This window comes from Sylvia atricapilla, chromosome 15, assembly GCF_009819655.1.
Source record: "Sylvia atricapilla isolate bSylAtr1 chromosome 15, bSylAtr1.pri, whole genome shotgun sequence".
NCBI lineage: Eukaryota > Metazoa > Chordata > Aves > Passeriformes > Sylviidae > Sylvia > Sylvia atricapilla.
This window is the reverse complement of record NC_089154.1, coordinates 2,089,500-2,112,198: the sequence shown is the minus strand read 5'-3', so window position 1 is coordinate 2,112,198 and position 22,699 is coordinate 2,089,500. Positions and strand designations below refer to the sequence as shown.

The following is a 22,699-nucleotide window of genomic DNA, read 5'->3' as shown; positions in this document are numbered from 1 at the left end:
GGAGAAACGATTTTAAAATAATTGTTTAAAAAGCATTTTTAAGATACGCGGTTAGGCCAGAAAGGACAAAATGACTGTGTTTCAAAAATACAATAATGGCTGGTTTTGTTTCTGAAAACAATTAAAAATATTTAAAGGCCCTCAATAGGAAGGTTTTTGGACTTTAATACATGTCAGCATCGACATGCTTCAAATGCCAGGAAAATACCAGGGAGGAATGTCAGATGCTGCAACCAAACACCTTTTTCTAAGTGTAATTCTAAATAAAATATAAAATACTGGATTGTCTTGTCTTGTTTTGTTTTCCCTGAAAGAAGCTCAGCAGTATTTTCCATACCTGGTTAAGGAAATGCTATTGCTGTATCAGATGCTGCTGTGGCCCTATGGGCCATGTCTGATGTCCTTGAGCACCTTTGAGAAGGTTTAGCTCATCAGTGATTTGCTCTGGGGGGACAGGGGGGATAACACAACTTTTCTCTGCCCTGGCCTGTGCTGAGGCTGGTTCAGGATCTCAGCAAAGCCTTCTCTGCCAAGGAGGCACGTGGAGAGGCAGAAGGTGGGACAGGCTCCCAGTTTGGGTGCCCTGGATATCTTTGGACATCCTACATATTTCAGGTAGGGGAAGGAGATTCCTCCAGCTGATTCACACACAGAAATGCTGGGACGAGAAGAGAGACCAGATTGTATTTCCTCTGCAGGGCAGGAGGGCCACAGCATCGGACTCCACACACAAGAAAGGTGTGGGACAAGGGAGGGATCCTCAAGCTGCCCCATCCCTGGAGGGCTCAGCCAAGAACTCTGCAGGCTTCTGCCCTTTGCCAAGGCAAAGGAACCACTCACACCCTGCTGCTGCTCCTCTCGTGATGCAGACCAGATTTTTAGTATTCACTAAATCTATTAAACAGGAAAATACAAACAGCTTCTGATATCCCTTTCCTTGAAAACTATTTTGGAAAATATGACTCATTTACTCCTCTTCTAAACAGGAGAAGTAATATTTTCCAGCACTCCCGGAGGATGCATTTAACTGGAAGCTAAGCCAGATGTAGAATCGTCTGCAAACGTTTTCATTCCTTTCATAAAAAAAAAAAAAAAAAAAAAAAAAAAAAAAAAAAAAAAAAAAAAAAGGAAAACTGTAAAAGAAGAGTCAAGGTATTATTGGATTTTAAAGCACTGTTGGTCTTTTGATTACCCTTAAAATCAGATCAGATCACAAAGGAAACACAGCATATGACCAGCTAGAGAAGGTCACATTGCAAAAGAATGCAGGTGGTCTCATTTTTTAACAGTGAATGCAATAGAAGCACAAATCTTCCAGCCACCAAACAGCTTCCCCTGGCTTGGCAATTGCCACATACAACATCTGATGAACTCTGATGTCTCACTGCTCAAGGGTAAAATCCCAGCAGGCAGGGCTGCAGGAACAGCTACAGAGTCAGAGGGGAAAAATCTTGTATTATTCCAGCAACCACTTATCTTATTCGCCAGAATTAAAACTTCTTCCCAGACGAAAGTGGGGATTTTTCTTTTCATCCCACAAAGCAATTTTAGATTTCTATAGAATCATTCAAAAGCAATTAAAATCCTGCTCCTGTTGATGGATTTGTATTCCTTGCTTCACAGTGATGTCAGGCTTTGAAAGTCAGGGCTGTTGAGTGTAATTCTTTGGGGCTTTGGAGTCACTGCTGAGTGCCAGAAAAATGCATTCCTTAACTTCACAGATATTAAATAGCTTTGGTAACACCAAAATAGCTTCAGTACATGTAGCTTTTAAATCTAGAAGATATTGCAATAAAGAATTGGTGCAATATCAGGCAATTCAATACATTTTTTAGTAGGAGGGTAAGATGAGGGAATCCAATAACATAATAAGAGTACAATAGCTAAAAGGGATCAGGGAGCCTTCCCAAACTGTCCTACTGCAAGAGTGACAGGCTTACATCGCCAGGGAAAATAAAGAAAAAATATCCTTCACAAACAAGCAAGTAAACAACACAAACTCAGGCTCTACATAAAAATTATTCATAGTCCTCATCCATTTAAAGGTCTGTGTTATTTAAACCAGATAGTGAGCCTCCAACAGCAGTGTTTGCTTTGGCATCATTCTGTATAACAAAGGAAATTGTTGTTAAAAATGTAATTCAGATGTCAGCAACAGGAGGCCGTTCCCAATTGCAGAGACACAAAATGGCAGGATTAATACTGCTGGGCCTGCAATTGCTTTGGAGGGATGAGCACTGATTTACAGCCCCGAATAAAAGGAACCAGCCACGCCAGGAATAATGGGGGCCTGGGCACCTCCTGCAGTCCAGGTACCACTCTGATCACTGAGAAGCTCCTTCTCCTGCCAAAGGATGCAGCACACAATAGCAAAAGTGTGGGGTCAACAATATTGGACACAGAACCTTGCCAGAGCAGAGCACTGATCAGTGATTATGGCTGTTGGCTTATCAGCAGCGCTGCTGTCTCACTGAGACTGGCATGGCCCCAAGAATCTGCTGTTTGTGGGCAAACAGGGCAATTTCTGTCCTCAGGCCACGTTCAGACGACACAATCACTGCATTGTTGCTCCTTGAAAGGCAAATGCGGACAAAATTAGTGAAATAAAGCTGCAATCATGCTGCTGCCTGACCCGGGAGATTGTTATGTGGTTAGAACTGGCCCAAACGTGGGCTGGCTCAAGATGATGAGAGCAAAATAAAGTCTTCAAGGACACCAGCAAAGCCCAGTTGAAGTCAGCAAGGGAAGGACTGTCCCTTGTGCTGCTGGTGTGGGTGCAGCTCAGCCCTTCAGCACAGTCTGGGGTTGGAGAGCCATGGGGAGGGGAGAATCCCAGTGGAGTAAAGGAGGAGAGGCAGCACTGCCTTCCTCTCCTAATTCTGGGTTTATGTGGGTTTATGACCATTTCAATAGGAGGGACAGGACACGTGGAACCCGTGTTACATCAGGGACAGATCCTTTATCCTTCTCAGCATCACTCCCTACACAGCAGGGAACAAGGGGAGCCTGACAAGCAACAACCAATTCTTTAATTTTTATTTTTTTTTCCATTTTCCTCTTCCTCTAAACTCTGAGAAATAGATACAAATAGCTGCTCTCCTGCAAAACTTGTTTGAACTGTGGCTTCCAGGAAATGAAGGCAGTTGATGGGGGCCTGTAAAAGGCTGTTCATTAGTCCTGCTTCCTTTATGAGCTTCTTCAGTCCCAAAGCCAGATGGGTGTGGGAATGCAGCAGAACAGGGGACTCCAGTGCTCAAAGAAATGACAGGATCCAGCCCTGCGAGGAATTCCTTCCCCATCCCTGCAGATTATGGGGTTAATTAATAACAGTTAATTAATGATGTGTCAATCATCTTGCAGTGCATGCCTGTGTGAGGAAAGCTGCCCCTCAGGGTGATGAGCATTAAGGCCTTCCCTGGAGAAAGTCCTTGTGACAATTTCCGAAGCCTGGAAGAGGATGTTTTAATCCCTTTATCTCAGGATTCACTTCTCACAGGAAACCACCTAGCAGAGGTAGTTAAAAAAATAATTGCTATGCTATTGCCTTCAAGGTGAGTCTCTGGAGGACACAGGATGGTGGCAGGTGCCAGCTGTCCCCAGTGGGGAGCTCGGGCTGAAAGCACCTCACAAACTGCCTCGTGGAGCCCAGGGCAGAATGTGGGGGGATCATCTCTGCGGAGAGACACCCCTGTGCCTGCTCCTCCCAGGGCAGCTTGCGCAGGGACACTTGGACAGGAGCACGGAGCAGCTCTGTCCCCTCTGCCAGCTGAGCATCCCAGGCTCCTGGCTGCCAGGACACCAGCCCATCTGCTCGTGTGGCACGCTGCCCGCTCACAACTTGTCAGACAATTTCACGGGTGCCAAAAGAACCTGGGCTTGGATAGGTGGCCTGGATATGCTGCAAAATCCATCTCCTGACTGTGACTGCTAACAGAGCAGGGCTGTCTGTGCTCCCACAGCCCGGGGCTGCCTCTGCACTGGCTCTGCCCCTCCACGCTGCAGCACGAAAGCTTTGCCACGCTTCAGGCAAAGCATCAGTGCCCCTGAGTGCTGCTGAAGCACAGAAAAACCAGCTTCTGGACCAAAATACCCAGTGCACGCCAAGATAACTTCAAGGCACCATGATACCATTGGGCACAAAAGCCTGACTCTTGGAAGGGAAGCACAAGCGGAGCAGAAACCCCCATGGGCAGAGACAAGTAGGTCAGGCAGAGCATAAAAGGGCAAGTTTTGGGCTAAATCCCAGTTACTCAGCTCCTGTACCTGAGAGGCTGCAAAAAAAAAATATGTCGGAGCTGGCTTTGGGAATAGGAAAATTAAGCAGGCAATGGGAAAAGCAGCCTCTGCCCTCCTGGTGGCACTGGGTCAAGTGGAAGGGACAGCTGCTGTCCTCACCTTTTCCAGGGCTGGCACTTCTTGCTGCACCCCATCCTTCTACTGCCAACAACCCCTAGCCCCACATTTCAGCCCCATGGAGAAAAACAGAATTTGCTGTCAGCTGTCTGCCATGGTGAGCCCAGAAGGCAGAGCTGGCCCTGGAACTACAGCCCTCCTCTTGGCTGGGGCTCACTCAGGGCCCTGACACAAAACCTGGGCTTACAACATGAAAGGATGGAAAATCTCTGGATTTTATGCCTTGGGAATCAGATTTTCTGCCTAACAAACCCCCTAAAGAACCAAATGCAAAAGAGGTTTGTTTGAAAATTTTGGCTGTGTTATCTTAGAGTGGTGATTTGAACAGGCACAGAATACAAGGAAACACAAATATGCTGGGTCAAAATTCCCTTCTTGTGTATCACGAGATAGACTCAAACTAAATACAAGTCAGTGATACTGGAAACCAAAGAAAATTATACCAATTATTGCCAGATTTCCCATTAAACCTACAGATTTATTTAACACATCCATTTCTTTTGCTGCTTGCTGCTATCTAATAAAGCAGTTAAAAATCCAGATACAGCCTGTGTGTAGCTGAGATCTGTGTGCAATATTTCTGCTATTACAGGTCTCCATGGCCAGCATGTGTGTCCTCTGGCCAGGTGACCACCCTGGCATGAAGAATTTGGACTACCAATTAGCAAAGTTTACAAAAGGGCCTTGAAGTGCTAACAGGATCAGTTGGATGCTGCTGAGAACAGTATCTGGCTTATATGCTGGCTTGGGGTGTTTTCTTATCCACAGCACATAATCCTGCACTTTAAGCTGCTTCTATTTACAACAGTTTGCTGTCTCCCCACTACTCTCCAGCTCCCACACATTTGCAGATGCTACTTGCTCTGTGTTTCTGCTACTTCTTCACATGCAAATGAGTCTTTCAGTCTTTCTCACTTTTATTTACCCATATGCAGAACACTACAGCAGGGTGAAAAACTATAAATTAAGAAGAAAAGTACTAAAACTGTTGAACTAGACACTGAAAGGGAAAAAAAGAAAACCTCAGAAACGTTCAGAGTGCCCTAAATCTGTGTTATTAACAGCTTTTGTGGCTATTTGAAACACACTCTTTTTGCAGGTTTACAGCAGTGAGTCACCCACAGCACCATGCCAAGGGTATTTTGGATTTGTGCTGTGCCCTCTCTCCTAAGCTTTGCCAAAACCTTCCTGTCTCGACCTCCAAGACACTGTTACTTTGGCTGTGGGTCTGTCCTAAATGCCACACCATTTCTGCACTGTCACTGAGCACAGAAGTGTGCTGCCTGAACTGGTGACCTCTGGAGAAACTGGACACGGGTCCTCAGTCCTACACTTGCTGTTCCATCAGCTCCATTTCACTGCTGCTTATCTCCTGCCCCTCTGGATGGCCAGCAGCCCTAACTCAAAAACCTGTAGAACTGTTGAGGGCTTAAATGAGCTGACAAATTTCAAACAAACCTTAGTGCAAGTTCCCAAATCCCCATCTGCCTCCCCCAAAGTGGTGGTGATCCCCAGAGCTATCTCTGTGAGATAAAGACCAGGGGCAGAGAAAGAGCAATTTAGCTCCATCAAGCATCCAAAAATAACTCCTCCCAAGGGGCAAGATGAGTATGGTGCAACTCATCCTCAGGACAAAGCTGTGTGTGCTGCTCCAGAGAGAAAACAGCCTCAGCCTGTGGTTTATGCCACAAGTCTTGCACAAATCATTTCCCCCTCCCTGAATTTCAGCCCCTGGAGCCCAGTTTAAGGATTATAAATCGTAGAGAAACAGAAACAAATTCCCATGGAATGTTTCAGGGTAGCGGCATCTGCATGTCCCACTGAAAACACTGTGGACACATTTATTTTGCTTAGATTTACTAGGACATCTTACCTCAGTGCTCCACCAGTCCCCTGTGTGCCAAGCCCTGTTACTCAGCAGTAAATTACAGACTGTGCATTTCATGCCAGCTCTTTGCTTTCCTGCACCGTTGATACATGGTAAACTGTGTGAAATAAGGAACTGAGGAGCTAAAGTGCCTCTCTGATTAAAAGACAAAGCCACAGGACTGCACTTCTTGGTATGCAGAAAATTAAAGTGAAGAAGTGGCTTGATTAAAATCAGACACTGAAGATGGTTCTTTCCTAATATACTGTGGTAATGTAAAAAAAAAAAAGAAAAAAAAAAGAAAAAAAGCTGCTGCAATAACTGGCTTTTAAAGAAAAAAATAAACACCAGCATGTCTTTGTTCCTAAAGACTAATTAGCAAGATTCTATAAGTACCTAGAAGGCAGCTAATCAAGCAGAGACAATTCTGTACTGTAAATTGTGGCTGCAGACTCAGGTCTCCCTTCAAACAGTGACAAAGGGCAGGTACAGGCAGCATCTGTGCCCATTTGTGTGGGTGTAAGACATGAACAAAAATAGATATTGAGCATCCTGTTATCATCTGCCAAAAACAGCCCAACAAACGAGCTGAGGAAAAACGCAAGGCTGGAAGGCTTTACAAAAAACCCCAGTGACAGAGATGGTGGGGTTGGCATTTCTGTGAGCTGCAGAGCAAAGTCTTCTCTGTCAGGAGCTGAACGTGCCATGGGGAAGTCGGGAGAGGGATTTGGGGGATAATTCACCTGCAGTGGTGGATGGCAGCTTTTCAGTGCTGGGAAGTGGGATGGAGCTGAACCCATGGAGACAGAGATATCCAGCAAAACAGCCCTGCTTTGCTGGAAGGTTTGGTCCCTCTCACCACTGGGACTCACATTGTCCAGTCCTGGCTCAGAGCAGATCCTGCCCTGCTCCAGGAGGGGATAATCCAGGGCAGCTCAGCTTGGGACAGCACAACAGAGCTGCTGCCCAAGAGGGAAGGAGGTTTATCTTCCCTCCCTGGCTGCTGGCAGGGTCAAATCTGCTGTCAGAGATCCCTGCAGATCCTAATCTGAATGGACAACTTGGAGCTACCTGGACTTGCAGACATTGACTCTGGGGTCATTCCATAAACATGTTTGCAGAATTGGAGAACAAATTGCTCCTGAGCTAGATGAGGTTGATCAATATTCCAACCAGCAGCTGCTGAGCTGTGGCAAGGGGGAATGCAGAGCACAGTGGTGGACAGAGACTGGATTTCACTGCTGTCCAGGGCCATCAGTCAGCCTCAATCCTGATCCAGCTCCCCTTGAAGTCACCACAAATTTTCCAATCTGCATAAATGAGATTTGGACCAGAGGCACTGCTGAGTCCTGAAACACAATTTGCACTGAAATACTGAAGAGGTCTGATCTGATGAACAGGATTAGTTATAAAAGAGAAAAACAGTTCATGCATAATATACCAAAAGTTAAAGAGCTAAAATACTACACAGCATCCTCCACTGTCCTTATTTAGGACCACATTCAGATCTCATTGCACTTTAAATATCAAAGGATATAATTCATCCAGTTAACTCCAGATTTATTCCTGATATAAGTACAATCAAATGTGCCTATCAGCCTCATTCAGGTAAACATTTCAGCAGGGATTTGGTTGGCAAGGATTTGAATGCCCTTAAAAAAGCCCCAAATCTCATAGATGAGGTCCATAGAATATCTGATTACTGATTATTCCTTCCAGCAGCAATGAAAGCACTTCTTCATGATACAACGAGAGCATTCCTTGCAATTTTAGAATACTCTGACATAAACCAAATGCTGGGATTGCCAGCTTCAGCTTTTCCAACCAGTTTACTCAATGTCAGGCCCCAGTAACCCACCCTGCACAGGACCAGTGACTGGCACAGTCACACTGCTTAGGCTGAGGGACAAACCTCAGTGCTTGGGTTGTACTTTGACCAGCCACTGCTCAGCTGGGCTTCACACAGCAACATTCCAGAGTGCCCAAATGCTAATCCTGGAAGGCTCCTAGCAGGATCAGCAGCTACTGGATGCACATCTCACTTCTCTAGCTGCTCAGAGAAAACATTGCAATTTGATTTAATTGCTATGTTGACTTATAACAGTGTGTTTATACTGGATGCCTGCCAGCTCACATGTAACAGGTTGGCAAAACGTATTTCCTCAAAACAGCATGAGATGCAGGGTAATGAGGAAAGCAATCTTCCAGCAGCCTCCATTCTGGAGTTCACTTCAACTCCTGTGACTTGGAAGCAGTGCCACCAGTGCAGAAGGATTGCACCACACTAATTGATGTGATAATCAAGCCCGGAGGCTGCACTTCCCAGGTACAACAGGCACAACTTCAGAAAGGGAAGATAACTGTAGAAAATGAAAGTGATTAACAGTTGTTTGTATTACGGGGATTGTTTGGACCGTTTAATATCCCTATCAAAAGATGCATTATTTGTTGAACAGTCCTAAAAGCAAATCAAAGGGAAACTTGAAGAACGTTGCTAATCCTTTGTCATTCTAAGTATGACATCTAAAAGCCAATGAAAAGCTGTGCTTTGCCACTTGGAACAAAAAAATCACAGAAATAAAAATCACAGAAACAAAAATCGCTCATTTAAATCGGGAAAGACCCCTAAGATGATTGAGTGCAACCTCTAACAGACACTGCCAAGCCCAACTCTGAGCTCAACACTCAGCACTGGGTGTTGACCATTAAGTCACCTCCCCAGTGTCACATCCCCCAGGGCCAGCACTGGCTTTCCTGTGACCTCGGCTGCTTGATCTCAGCCCAGTTTAACAGCACCTGCGGCTTGAGCCAGGAGACAGCCACAGGAGCATCACAGACCCCGGGAGGTGGCTGTGCTTGTCCCAGCCCTGCAGAGAAGCAGTTTGCCCCAGACTCAGACTACCAGCCCCTTTGGTGATGGGATGGGTCAGGAACTGGAAGGCTGCAGGAACATGGAGATTCTCCCACGGGGAGCATTATTTCCACAGCAGCAAGTTTCAGGAGGGACAGTGAGAGCCAAAGCTACAAATAACATGGTCAGAAGCGTCTGATCAGTTAATGAATGCCCATGATTCAAGGGGACTGGATTTCACAACCCCAAAATCCTCTTCTGGCCTGGTATCCCCCTGACACTAATTGGCTCTATTTAAGACTTGAACTGCAAACTTCATCTACTGGAAGAAACAGTCATGTGGCTCTTTCTAATCCTGTACTGTGACTTGGAAAATCACAAGAAAAGAAAGAAGATGTTAAAAATATCAAGTAAAATCTAAAGTTGGAACAGAACTGGCTTTTATCTGTTCAGTCAAAACTGAGTTCACTAGATACAGTAGTATTTTTTTGAATGGAACAAATAAGCCTCAAAGACTTTATAATGAATACCCCTTGCACACATTTGTACAATGCAGTCTATAAAAGTGGGGATGAGAGATGTCATTCCTAAACACAGACCACAGGACACTTTTCTCACAACTCCAATAACAAGGTATAATCTTCTATCTGATCCTATTTGGCTTTTCCACAAGGAACTGTAAAAACCTCTCTCCAAATCCTGGCACCAGTGTGTGCAATAGGGATCCTAATGCTGGCTCTGCTGGAGCAGAATTTCCCTCTTCAAGAATAAAGCCTTGGGAGGAGAAAAATAGCATGTTGGTTTTGTGGCTGAGCCAGCTATTTAACTCCACGAGCCAGCAGAAACAAAGGGAAACCAAATAAAACTACGAATGCTCCTTTTGGACAAGTGAGCCAAACCCCTTCTGACATTTATGGCTCTACCCATCCCTACCTGACAAAACTGCAGAAAACTGCAACTACAGATATCAGCAGTCACATAAATAAATTTTATTATCTTGTATGCACAATACTAGTACAGTTAGATACGTTAACCATGGGAGGAGGGGAGGTTGCTATTTTTTTCCTGTCCCATATGGTAATAATTTTGTATGATTGAACTGTTATGAGCTAAATAAAAGTACACATTAACTGTAAGATACATTGCAAATACATTAAATCTTCCCTGGAGTTTTAGCAAATACGTGCTTTTTCTATCATGCATTTGGAATTAGCAAAGGAATCTACAGTGGGCCATAGGATTTATAAATAGATTTGGCTTCCTCTGCAATATTTTATGGGCAATTATTTCAGAAATGAAGATGCAGAGCCATGGATAAATAAAATAATTGCAGTTGATCAGGCTTTATTTACTGCTATCACATTTCCCTGACTGCTACACTTCTCTCATTTGCTCCAGCAGCCTGAATCAATGACCAGATGAAGAGCTGTCAGTTAATGTCAAACACAGAGCACAAAAGATGCCAAAGGCTGATTCTCGTTTCCCCATTTCCAAATTCTGCCTGGGCTTTTCCGGAGCTGGCTTGCTCCCTGGATAAATTCAGGGTGGAATTGGGAGGCTGGGAAAGGGCAGAGCCAGTCAGATGAGTTCTGCAGTGTGTTCAGCAGTTTTCCAGGGAGCACATTTCACTGTGGCTGCCCTGCAGACGTCTCTGCCAAAGGTCTGGAGAGCTCCCCTGCCATGAGCAGATGCCCAGCTGTGTCAGGGAAGGGCTGGCATGGTCCCCACTATCTGCTGCAATCCCACTCAAACAGGTATTCATTCAGTTTGAAAGACACTGAGTACAGCTATGTGTGGCAAAAACCAGCTTTCCAGGCAATTCCAGAGAATCAAATCCAAGCAGAGCCCGGGACTGGCCTCATGTCTACATGATACCCTCTGTGTCCCTCACACCATGCAGCTTTCAGCATTCGAGGTCTCAGACAGGATGGGAAACTGCATTATCAATATTATCAATATTCCTTGGGATCAGGCTTGAAATCCTACACTCAGCCCTATCTAATAGTCGTGTTACCTGGGGTTCATGAAGGAGGTTGCTTGTCTGAAGAGGCTTATCAACTCATGAGAGGGAAAAAAATGTAATTTCTGCTGCTTTGGAAAGCCACAGAGCTGATAACACAGGAACAAGTGAAACACGTAGGAAGCATCAGGTGGGGACAACCTGACTACCCACCAAAGGCTCCTTCAGTGAGCTCACCTCAGAAGGAGCCACCAGGATGACATTTTATGACTCTCAAATTGAACTACTTAGTAAAAAAATTTGACTGCCAGCCCCTCTGAGCTACCTACAGCCTGCTGTCCTGGGAAGGAACACCCAGCTTTGTGAGGCCTGGATAAAAAGGGTACCCTATAGAAGAGGGGAAGCACAAGAAACATCATGGAAGTTGTTGAGGGCCTTAAGAAGATCCTACAAGTGTAAGTCTCATAAATTTAAAGCCTGGTTTTTATTTTAATTTAAAAAAAAAAAATTCATTTTAGGGTGCTTATTTCTGTATAAAGAAACGATGCTGCAAACCTCTCCAAGAACTTCATCAACCACAGTCCATAAGGTGGAGAAAGAGGCCAGTGGGACCAGATGCCAAAGGAGCCAGGAAGATTTATGCTACCTGAGCATCTGGCTCCCTGTTCCCTGTTCTCAGAGTGAAGACAAATGATTGCAAACACCCTTACCCTAAATCACTAATGTGTTCAGCCACACTCAGCACAACTGCAGCACTGCTGCTCCTGGAAGGTGTGCTGCCTGGAAAAGCAGCCGCTGAATGCTTCTTCCAGGGGTTTGTGCAGTGCAAAGAGCAGTGAGAAAAGAGGGTGTTGCTGCCCCTCAAATCAAGTCAAGGGAATGATTAAGACATCATCATTTTTTGTTATTGTTCTAGTGGGTGGCAGTAATTGCTTCTACACAGGAACGTGGCTACACCTCTATTGTCATCCATCATCGTGCAGAGGCTGTGCATTGTACAGTGGCTTGATTTGACCTCATTAGCATTCCCAGAATTACAATGTCAGGCCAATGATAAAGGCAGAGATTACCTGCATCTGAGGACATGCAGAAGGAGCAGATCACACACTGTGTGAAGAGCCAACCCCGACTCTGCCAAACACTCAAAGACTGCCTCAATCCCCCTGGTTCTTGACTTTGCATGTGGGACAAGATATGAATCAGGAACTGTGCCTACATGCATCCAACCTGCAGATAAAGGGGACGGGCTCGTGCACTGATGATCTAAACCCTCAGGGAGAGCACAGGGAGAGGAAGGGCAGGTGCTGGAGCAGAGGCTCTCTGGTACCACCTTCCCTCTGAGCTGCCAGTATTGTCTGGGCTTCCTCCAACCTCTCCCAGGCAGCCAGTGACCCACCAGAAACGTGGAGAAATTTGTGTGCAGTTTGGGGAATGACACAGAGGTGTCTGGCCTTTGCACAAATGCCTTGTGCTCTCTGGAAGTCCACAGGATTTTCTTGTGATTCCCAGGACAGATGCACATAGGGAGGGCTCCTGCTCAAACTTGCCTTGAAGAAAGGTCAGACCAATTTTTTGACCCTTCTGGCAGTCAAATAAAATCAAGTCAAATCTGTACTTGTCTGAAGTCAATCTACAGCAAAATCTGTAGTGAAAGAGGGAATCTCTCAGTCTCCAGCCAGCAGCTTCCCCTCTGAGCTGTGCTCCCCACTGCAGCTCTAGCACAGTGCCAACTCTGTGTAATATTCCAAACCACCCATCCCCAGCTACTTTGGGCTTCTGTGGACCATCTTAGAGGAAATTACCTGAACATCCCTACAGTGGGAACAAAACAAGAAAATGAATTAATGTTTCCAGTGGTACCCTTGGCACAGACACTGAGTAGCTCCATTAAACATTTTGCAGCCTCGAGTGTCTTTGCTAAAGCCTCTACAACGAGCACAGAGTCGTTTTCCTTCTCACAACACAAACACACAGGTCAGGATCCAGGAGCCTGTTTTGTATCTGAATAACTTCTCTCATTTCAATGGGATCCAGGCAGGCACAAATCAAGGCTGCACAATCCTTGTCCTTCCCTTTCTCTCCAGAGTCATTACCTTGCAGTACCACTCTTGGATAAAATCATTTTCACAGACTCAGCATAGACCCAACCAAATGACTAATACAACTCCTTAATACAAACAACAATAAATCAACTGATTAAATTCTAATTTATCAGACAAATACTCTTTAGCTCTTCCCAAAGCTGCTCTGAATCATGTCTCTTGTCTGGCCATGTTCCAGAGGAGCACTGACACTAGATAAAGCTCAGACCTGTGGAATAAGTTTACATTAGATAGAAATGCTGAAAACATCCTGTATTTATGATGGGAGATTTCACAGAGATCAGAGTGAATAACATTCCTGAGAAGACTGTAACGTCTCTGAAGCCCCCTCAGCATCTCTTCCAAAGACCAGACTAGCAGGACAAGGGACCAACAGACCCTGAAGCTCCAGGCTCAGCAGCAAGGCTCAGGGGCCAGACACACTGACCTTGGGAGATCCTACAGCAAACTTTAACAGCTTAGAAAATGGCTACTCCACCACAGTTCTACTTCAAATCACAGGCTTTTCTTACTTACTTCATTGGTTTAAACAATGCTTGTCCATAGTTCTGGAATGTCATGATCAGCTTCAGCTGGGTGCCTCCTGATTTCATTGCTGTGGGGGAAAAACACAAAACAGCTTTAAAATGAGACACGTGGATCTACTTACACTCAGTCTTCTTGAAACTAAATCGTATCACAGAATCATTTTCTCTGTATCAGTTCAGCACTGTGGTATCAGAGCAGGGTGATCCCAACTGGACAACAGATTATTCAGCAGAGAACAGGGAAGGGCTTTGAGCTGCTCACCAGGACTAAATGTGGATTGTATTTCCTGACACTCTTTTGCCTTTTTCTGGTCACCATGGGCTCCACAAGCACCCCAGATGCAGAGTACCTATAGGAGCAGACCACTGGAGTCTGGTTTTCTCCATCTCTTGTTGCTCTTGGAGTCTCTTTTAACAAGGGACTCACTGGAAAAGGAGATGGGGGTGCTTTCAAAGACAGCTGCAGCTGGGATGCACAGCCCAGTGCACAGCACACAGCTCCTTAATTAAAAGTATGAGCAGATACTGTAGCAATCTCTGATCTCTGCTGCGATTTTAATAACTGTCTCTGAGCAGTGGAGATATGTAAATTCACCTCCTCTATGCACAGTGGATATGTATCCAAGCCAGGCATTAAATTCCAGGGATGCTGAGGTGGCCCATACAGGATAGCAGAGCTGTGCAGAGCAGCCTGGCCTGGCTGGGGGGGCAGAAGAGGACAGTGAAGGTGACAAGGACAGTGGGTTTGCTCATCTGCCAGCTGGGAGCTGATGGGAATTTAAGATTGATACTCACTCAGACCATTCTGAAAAACTTGGACAATGTCACATAACAGCCACATTATAATGTTTTTTTAAATTAGGATTTTTTTAAAATATATGTAAGAATTCATAGAAATGCATTTTACTTGATGATGAGGCTCCTTTAAAAAGATTATATTTCAGAAAACAGCTGCATTTCTGCTGCCTCAATCGAAAGTGTCCTAATAAATGAAATGACCTACAGCCTGACTCCTAGATGCACCTCTGTGTTGGGAAGGCAGGCCGTGGCCAGCAGGGCTGTGTGGAGGAGTCAGTCTTTTAAAGATGCTTTCTAGGAATCATCAGATAATCAATCCCTTTCTTTGCAGTTGTGAAAAAAAAACCATGTCAACTGGAGAACTGCATAAATGTCAAGTTATCTTGCTCTGTATATTCTGGCTGAGTTGCCCTTGTTCCACCTATACAGCTTGTACATGTTTTTTCTCTAACCAATGCCATTAGCTGCACATCTTTTTAATTACTCATCTCTCTGCCTTATCACTGATAGGTCATCAACTCTCTTTCAGCTCTTGTATTTTTGCAACAAAATGCTATGCAAATCTGGTCAGTGTAATCACACTTCTCCTAGAATAAAATCCCTCCTGTTCTGCTGTTTTGCTGATCCCAGCCTTCTCTTGCCTTATCCCAAAGGAGCCAATAAATAATTAGAAATTAAAGGGCATTAAGCAATTTGCACTGACCAGGTAAAGCAGAAGCAGAGGGGCTTTCCTGGCTTGAACTCCCTCCCCTGTGCAGGTCAGGTCATTTTATTTGTACCTGAGGGCAGGAGGAGCACAAGGAAGAGTTGGGCTTTTCCATGCCCAGCTCGGAGCCTGAGGACAATGAGTGGGAACCCTCCAGTCCAAACCCAGCCTGTGGTGCCCTGGCAGCAGCTGTGGTTAGTGTGGGCAGCTGGAGCTGTCCCTGCCCCATGCCCACAGGGTCACAGGGGCACAGGGACACAGGGCCAGGCACAGGGCAGTCCCCACCGCCTCCCCTGCCCAGCCACCACCACACTGCAAAGAAACACGGGATCACAGAACGGGCTGGGTTGGAAGGGACCTGAAAGACTCATTAATCTAACCCCCTTGCAATCACAGCAATGCAAAAAAAGGGGGAAAAAAAAAGTTTCAGCACACCCTTCTGTAAGCACAAGAGATTCAGATGCTACAGGGACTGGTTTCTCAGCTAATTGAGGCCACTCGACAGATAATGATTTTGTTAGCAGCCAAACTCAACAGCGAGGATGTCATCACCGAGGAGGGAAATGCATGAAGAAGATGAACAACTGAGAATAATTCTTCCATGAGACACAAAAGCCTGGTTTCCTGTCAGAAGGAACTGAGCTGAAGTAAGACAAAAGCATCTCCTCTGTCTTTTTAGATCCATCTTATTGTATTGCCTTAATTGGTTGCACCAGCAGCCTCACCCCAACACAAGTTTTGCTGGCACAAGTTGTTCCTCCACTGCTGCTGGGAGCTAACTTTGGAACTCAGAAAGCAGAGGGGGACACTGGTGGGAATTTTTGTGTCCCATTGTGCTTTAGGGCAGGGCATGGTGGAACCCACATGGATCATGGAGAACAACCCAATGCCAGAGCTCCACCTGGGCGTCCCCCCGTTCTCCAGACTCAGCCATTCCCACTTTGTCTGTCCTTCCAGCGCCAGAGACGTGCTGGCCAGCCTGGGGCTGATGCAAGGCCACCCTTCAAACCCAGGCTGGTTAGAACCTGACATTGTCATGCCTGCAGAGATGGAAACACCTAAGCTCGGACTGTTCTTTTGAGCTCGACAAAACCTTGCTGTACCTGCAAACTAAGCAGCCTTGGAGCAGTCCAGGGTGCCCAAATTTTGGGGGTGGCAATGGCAGAGAAGAGCAGATGTCAGTGGAGATGATCCACTCTGGGTCAGATCACTTCCCCTGTCCTAACTCAGCATCACATCTGCACACTGTCCCCCTCTCCTTTTCTGAGCTGTGCTCCTCCAGGAACTCCCTTTCCTGCTCAGCCTCAGTTAAACATGTCCCTCTGGCCATTGTGGCCTGTCACCTGCCAGGGCTTTGTCCCAAACAAACATTGCTTGCTCATCCTGGTGCCTTCCTCTGCTGCCCACAGGCCACTCCTGAGCAATGTACCACAGCCACGGGCACATCCAGTTCTCCAAGGAGTGGAGGATGCTGCAATCTGTCCCAGCTGGGATCAGCAGGTTCAGGGAGTTTTACAAAAGCCTTGCAACACAAGGCTGTGCTGACTCCAAAGGAACCACTAGTCACACTCTAAATTCACCTTTTTTTCTTTTTTTTTTAAGTATTTTAATATACTGTAACACCACAGGTCACAAACAGCTCTGTAAATGCTTTATAAACCTGCTAGCTCACAGCAGGTACTTCAAATCCAGTCTCACACAGCTCCTGGATGTACTGGCACACTGCTAAAAACAAATCCCAATGCCATCATTACTTTTCATCTTCAGGCAATTCAAAGCCTCTCTTTTCCCTCCAAAGTAGAAGGAAATGGAAAGCAGCATTAACCTTTCCTGTTAACCCAGTGTAAGTGCTCTGGGGTGTGATCAGAAATCTTCCTAACTTCAGGAGGCTTTGCAAAAAATTCCCTGAGATATCTTTTTGCTTGAATGTTTGGGATTAGAGTCTTGTCCAAAGATTAGTGAAATTGGTGGGACTCCTTCTGTTTTCTCTGACAGACTTTGGATCAAGCCTGCAAAAATCCCCACTCCATGTACATCCCTGAGCTGCTGTCATGGCCCCTGCCACGCCTGCTCCTTCCCCACCTTGTCCCCTCACCAAGTCCTGAATTCCCTCCCTGAGCCACAGAACCCATGCAGTACCAAAGATGTCCCAGCCATCATCTCTCAGTCACCTTTTTAAGCTACAGGGTTCCTGGCTGCTACTGACAATGCTGCCCAGAGGGGTTTGACCCAAAGGGATCTGGAATTCCAGCTGGTCTGCCCTTCCAGCTCCTCAGCTCCACGGCAGCCCTGATCCCTGCCTAAACCGTATGGTTTTCTGACAGAGTGTCCCAACAGGATCTCTGAACTTCTGCTGATTCTTTTTGTCAGCATCCAACAAACATTTTAAAATTTATTTAATTATGCAGTGCTAATGCCTGAGAAGCGAGACACACTCACACCCTGGGATGCAGTTAACATCTGAAACAGAGGATGCTCAGATCCATTTTGGATTCCTATTTATGGATCAAGCTTAAATCTAACATAAACCTGTTGATTGGCTCTAACAAGGAATGCTCTGCCCCAGGCTGGAGACATGGCCCTGTACAAGCTGTAAAGAACATATTTAAAAATAAATTCAAGCCCTCATCAAGCCTTAGTTTGTCCTTGTTCAGCCAATTCTGCTAACTTGTTTTTAAAGGACTTTTTGATTTAGTCAAGAAAGTAAAAGACTTCTGCAGGGGAAGAGATCTGTGAAATTATTCTAAGGCTTTGCTGTACGTTTTAAGTGCCCTCCTTTCATCAGGAATTTTACATTAAATCAATCTGGTGACTCTTGGCAGATTCATTGTTTCCTTACACAGTAAATCAAAGATGTTACATTTCATTGTTTTTCACAAGTTCTCAAAAGCACTTCTTCCTTTCCTTTGGATGAAAATTTCCTGATTTTCTTTAGAGCCAGAATTTATGTTCAATATTTAGCATCCTGTCTTTCCCTTTTCTCTTTTCTTTCCCTGCCTTGAAGCAGAGTCCACCTCAGGTAATTGCAGTAATCTCACAGGCTTGCTTTCTAATTACTGCCTGTACAAACTGAAGGCATCACAGATTCACAAATTACCTCAGTCAGGTAATGTTTCCAAACCTTCACAACCAGAGAGCTTAAAAGAATCAAAAAAATAAGTCCCAGCTACTCAGAGGAATTACAAAGTCTATTCTGCCTACAAGGAATCTCCTCTGGACAGCAAGACCAAGGCCACAGTGCCCCTCCAATGCACCATGCCAGAGCTGGTGTTAAACTGCTGATAGTGCTGCCACAATTATGCACAGACATCTTGTAAATATGCAAGAAAATAGCTAACTGTGGTTATTTATGCATGCAATAAGCAGCTATGAAAGGTAAAGGAAATGTGCAATTGCCTGTGCATGTGCTTCTGAAAACCAGGCTTCAGTGCTCAGTGGAAGAAACAATTCTCTCTAGGCCCCTATTTATGGCAAGAGGAAATTTTCAGTGAATTAAATCAAATTAAGAGCTATCCCTTTATGCTGAACAAAATGAATAGGAAATGTGTGTATCTAGATGCAGGGCACAGAAGCACCCTCAGCCCCAGCCTGGGTAACCCTGTCCTTTCCCAGGCCAGCTCTAGGTGTCACTGTGGGATGGGATGCTCCTTCCCATCCATGGATTTGTTCCATTTAAACTTTAACATCAAGAAAATGTCACCTTGGTGCTCCCTGCTCTTGGGAATTGCTTCTGTCACCGTTTTCATGTTAAAATACCACTGCACATTGCAGAGTCGTGTGAGTGGTGCTGGCAGATGTGGGGGATCAGTCTGGTCCCCACTTCCACCCATAAATAATGCAGGGTGAGCAGAGAAATCACAGCGTGGCCAAGAATGCTGCTCTGCTGCAGTTTGGATCTAATTACTGCAGGTATCAGGCAAATCATCTAATTCTATTAGAGCCAAAGTAAATCTGAGCGTTGGGAAGAAACTGGATAAAGCCATATCCCATTTCACCTAATGCATGCAACCCTGTGCATTTAATTGTCCTGCTTGCTAAAAGAAGTCTGAAGACCAGGCATTATCAAGGTCTCAATTTATTTTATACTCCTAACCTGACATCTTTCCAGCTGCCTTAAAAAGAAAAAAAAAATTGACCATAAGGAAAAAAAAAAAACAAGGCTAATTAGAAGATAAGCAGGAATATGCAAAGAATGTAACAGCCCTATAAATGTCCTTTGGTCAAACATATTACTCTTTATTAATCAGCTTACATGCTTTTGAATCCCTCTGCTGCTCTGCAGTAAAGCTGAAAACTGGCAGGAATTACTTTAAAACGTGTATTTTTAAACATCCAAAGAATTTGCAACATAAAATAAGAGAAGTTGCATTGTGCAAAATATAATTTAAAAATTATATTAGCAATATACTCTTCCTTTCTTTGCAAGCTGACAAAGCCCCTGAATCCCCACAGGGTCAGGCAATGAATGCTAACAACAAAATTCAGATCCTGGCATCTCTATATTAGCCAAAAGTCCCCTTCCATTTTCATATACTTGATTTTAGACTGGGATTCATGTGTAGGAATCACTCCCTGCCAGTTCCCATAGCGGCCAACAACAATACCAAATACACCTCCTGGTTTAATTTATGGAAATTATCCTGATTCATTGCTAGAAACCATGGCTCTGTGTTTTTGTTAAGAGGAGTAAGAGGCCCCACCATGCTCTTAAGAGCCTTGTTCAAACATTAACAGAGACAATCCCAATGGGAATGGCTAATAGCAACCATAAATCCTCCTCTGTGGTCCCATGGCCCTTTCCCCCCATTGATCTGAAAGCTCCATCAAAACCAGAATTAACGGAAGCCCCATGATACATCTGTAGGACACTTTAGGTGAAATCACAGCCCTGGAGAAGTAAGTGACAAAAACTTGCACTGATGTCACCAGGGTCAGGATTTCACTCCCGTTTTTTATGATATTTTTTGCTGCTGGGCAAACTGAAGCAGAGAGAGGTGAAGCCACGTGCCCAGAAGCACAAGTGAACACCAAGCCTAGAAGATCAAGTGAGGAGTGAGCACTAAACTACTATTTCTTGCTCCTTCCTCCCTTTATGTCCTGCCAGTTTCTAAGCCCCTAATCCACCTCAGCCACCTCCCTGCTCTGCAAAAGTGACAGATTCCATGGCTTGAGCACTGCTGAGTTTGCTGCAGACACTGCTCTCCTCCTGCACAGACAGTGTAGCTGAGCTCTGGAGTGTTGGGGAGGTGAGTACAGATCAAAACTCAGCAGCTGTGTGGTACAAAGCGCTATAGCCACTGCTCTTGGTACAAACCTCAAGAGATGGGCCAGGACATGGCTGGGCTGGCATCACCTCTGCCCCTCTGGGGACAGCCTGGGCACTGCTGCTCTCTGCAGGGACAGGGACGGGCACAGACTGCAGCTGTGCCTCATTATGTGCCCAAGGAGCAATGTTCATACACGTGTTACACTGTGCTGGCTCAACCCCCATTTGCACGTGCCACCAATATTCCAAAAACTGGTGGGCATTGAGGGGCAAGGTCAGGAAAGGCAAGGGATGTATCAGGGAGAAAATCACCCAGGCTGTGTCCATACAGTGCCCTCGTCACCCTCCAGACCGGAGGAGCACGGGCAGCCTGCTGCTACCTGCAGCGTCACCTCTGAGCTGGGGAAGGGAAAACACGTGGCCAAATGGGCAAACATGACCCCCTGAACGAATCACTCCAATCCAGACTTTTGAGGACAGGAAACCCATCACAGTTAATAAACAAGCCCGTGTTTGTCCTCTTTCCTGAGCTGCAAGTCCACTGGATCCTTGAATCCAGCATGTGGGATGGCACCTGGGTACCACAAACTGCTTTATTCAATCCAGCAGAGCAGTGCACTGAGCACAGCCAACGCACAGCAAGATTCACTGAGCTGAGGGTCTCCCGTGGCACCCTGCATTTTACACCTACTCCATCCCAACCAGCTAAATCAGCCCACTCCTGATGACCAAGGACCTCCTTTATTCCTGCTCAGCAGTCGCCGTGATTCACACAGTGGAAAATGTAAACCTTAGGGCTGCTGGAGCTATTCTTGCCCAGGCCATTTCCTGCTGAAGCCAGGGGAATTTTTGCCTTGCAGGGTTAAAGACCTGCTGACCTCATCCCACAGTGCCAACACACCGTCAGCACTTTCACCGAGCTCCTGCTATTTCATCCCTCTGAAAGGGACTTTGCAACTTTGTGGTCAGCACAAGTAACTCCATTTTCTGCCTGGTGGATGGAAACCACTGCCCGTGCTGCAACTCCCCGCCTTTGGAAACCACGGGGTGTGCACTTGTTTAGCGTCCCGGGGCTTTCACCTAAGGTTGTGACATCCCTTTCTCGGCGCAGCTACGCAGCTAAATTCAAGAAGACACGCGTTGCCATTAAACAACCCTGGAGAAAAGCCCCGAACCGCGTCACCTTGTTCACTCAGAGCCAAAGGCTGCCACGGGCACATCCCCGTTGTGGATTTACAGAGCAAACAGAGCCGTGCCCAGCAGGAGGCTGGCTTGCCTGCAGCTCCGTGCCGTGCCTGGGGAAGCCGCAGCTCCGCAGCCGCAGAGCCCGCGGGCCGATGCAGCAGGGCTGCAGGGCAGCCTCTCCTCCTCGGCAAGGCAGCCTCTGCCAGGCACAGCCTCTGAAACACAAATCTAGCTCGTGCAAGGTGCTGTCTGTTCTCTGCCATCCTTTTTTTGTGTCAGTGTTTATTTTGAATAAAGGAGCAGGGCACTTGCAGCCTGATTGTGACTAAAGGATCTCTGACACGAATGGGGTTTGCCTTGCTGGCAGACTTGGCAATTATGCGGGTAATACAGTGCTGACGATATATCTTTATGTTTAGCAGGGAAAATGTGAAGGGAAGTCAGAAAGAGAAGTTGCAGGGATGCTGGAGAGAAGCCATGCAAAATATTAATACGCAAACAGCAGTGAGATCCTGAATAAAGAGCAAATAATTATTAAAAAAATAACATATATCCAAACCTACCAACGCTGGTTATCTTTTGGGAGACAAGGTCTTGTAGTAAAGCCTCAATTGCAGGGTTGTGTCTGGAATACAGCTCATACCGATTAATGCCAATGTGGAATTTTAGCCAGTTTGGGTAGGAGTCTATGGAGGTTTCTCCAGTTGGCAAAAATTCTTCATGATGATCTTCATTTTGCCTACCACCAAAAAGAAGAAAAAAAGAACAATACAACAAAAACTCAAAGTTGAGGAGAAAGAAATAATGTTACAATTTGTAACACGCATCAAGAAACAGGGCTTCAAAATGTGACAACTTGGAAAGGCAAAACGCTACTGAAAGAAGAGAGGTCCCAGGTCTCTCCCTGAACAAGGAGCCCTCTCCCACCTGGGGCTAATGGCGAGATGGATTCTCACCTCCCACATCCTGCCTGATTTAACCCCCATGAAAGTCAGGAGCATAACTCAGAGTGGCATCACTGAGC

General features: G+C 45.7%; 1 protein-coding gene across 1 annotated transcript in view; it reads right to left on the bottom strand.

Moving 5' to 3' along the window:
- Positions 1 to 22,699, bottom strand: part of FAM20C (FAM20C golgi associated secretory pathway kinase) — a 57,708-nt gene that overhangs the window by 31,826 nt on the left and 3,183 nt on the right. The window contains exons 2-3 of the mRNA XM_066329693.1: positions 22,239 to 22,414; positions 13,710 to 13,788 (exon numbers count right to left, since the gene is read on the bottom strand). Of these exons, the coding sequence (XP_066185790.1) occupies positions 13,710 to 13,788; positions 22,239 to 22,414 (255 nt within the window). The remainder of the gene's footprint in view (positions 1 to 13,709; positions 13,789 to 22,238; positions 22,415 to 22,699) is intronic.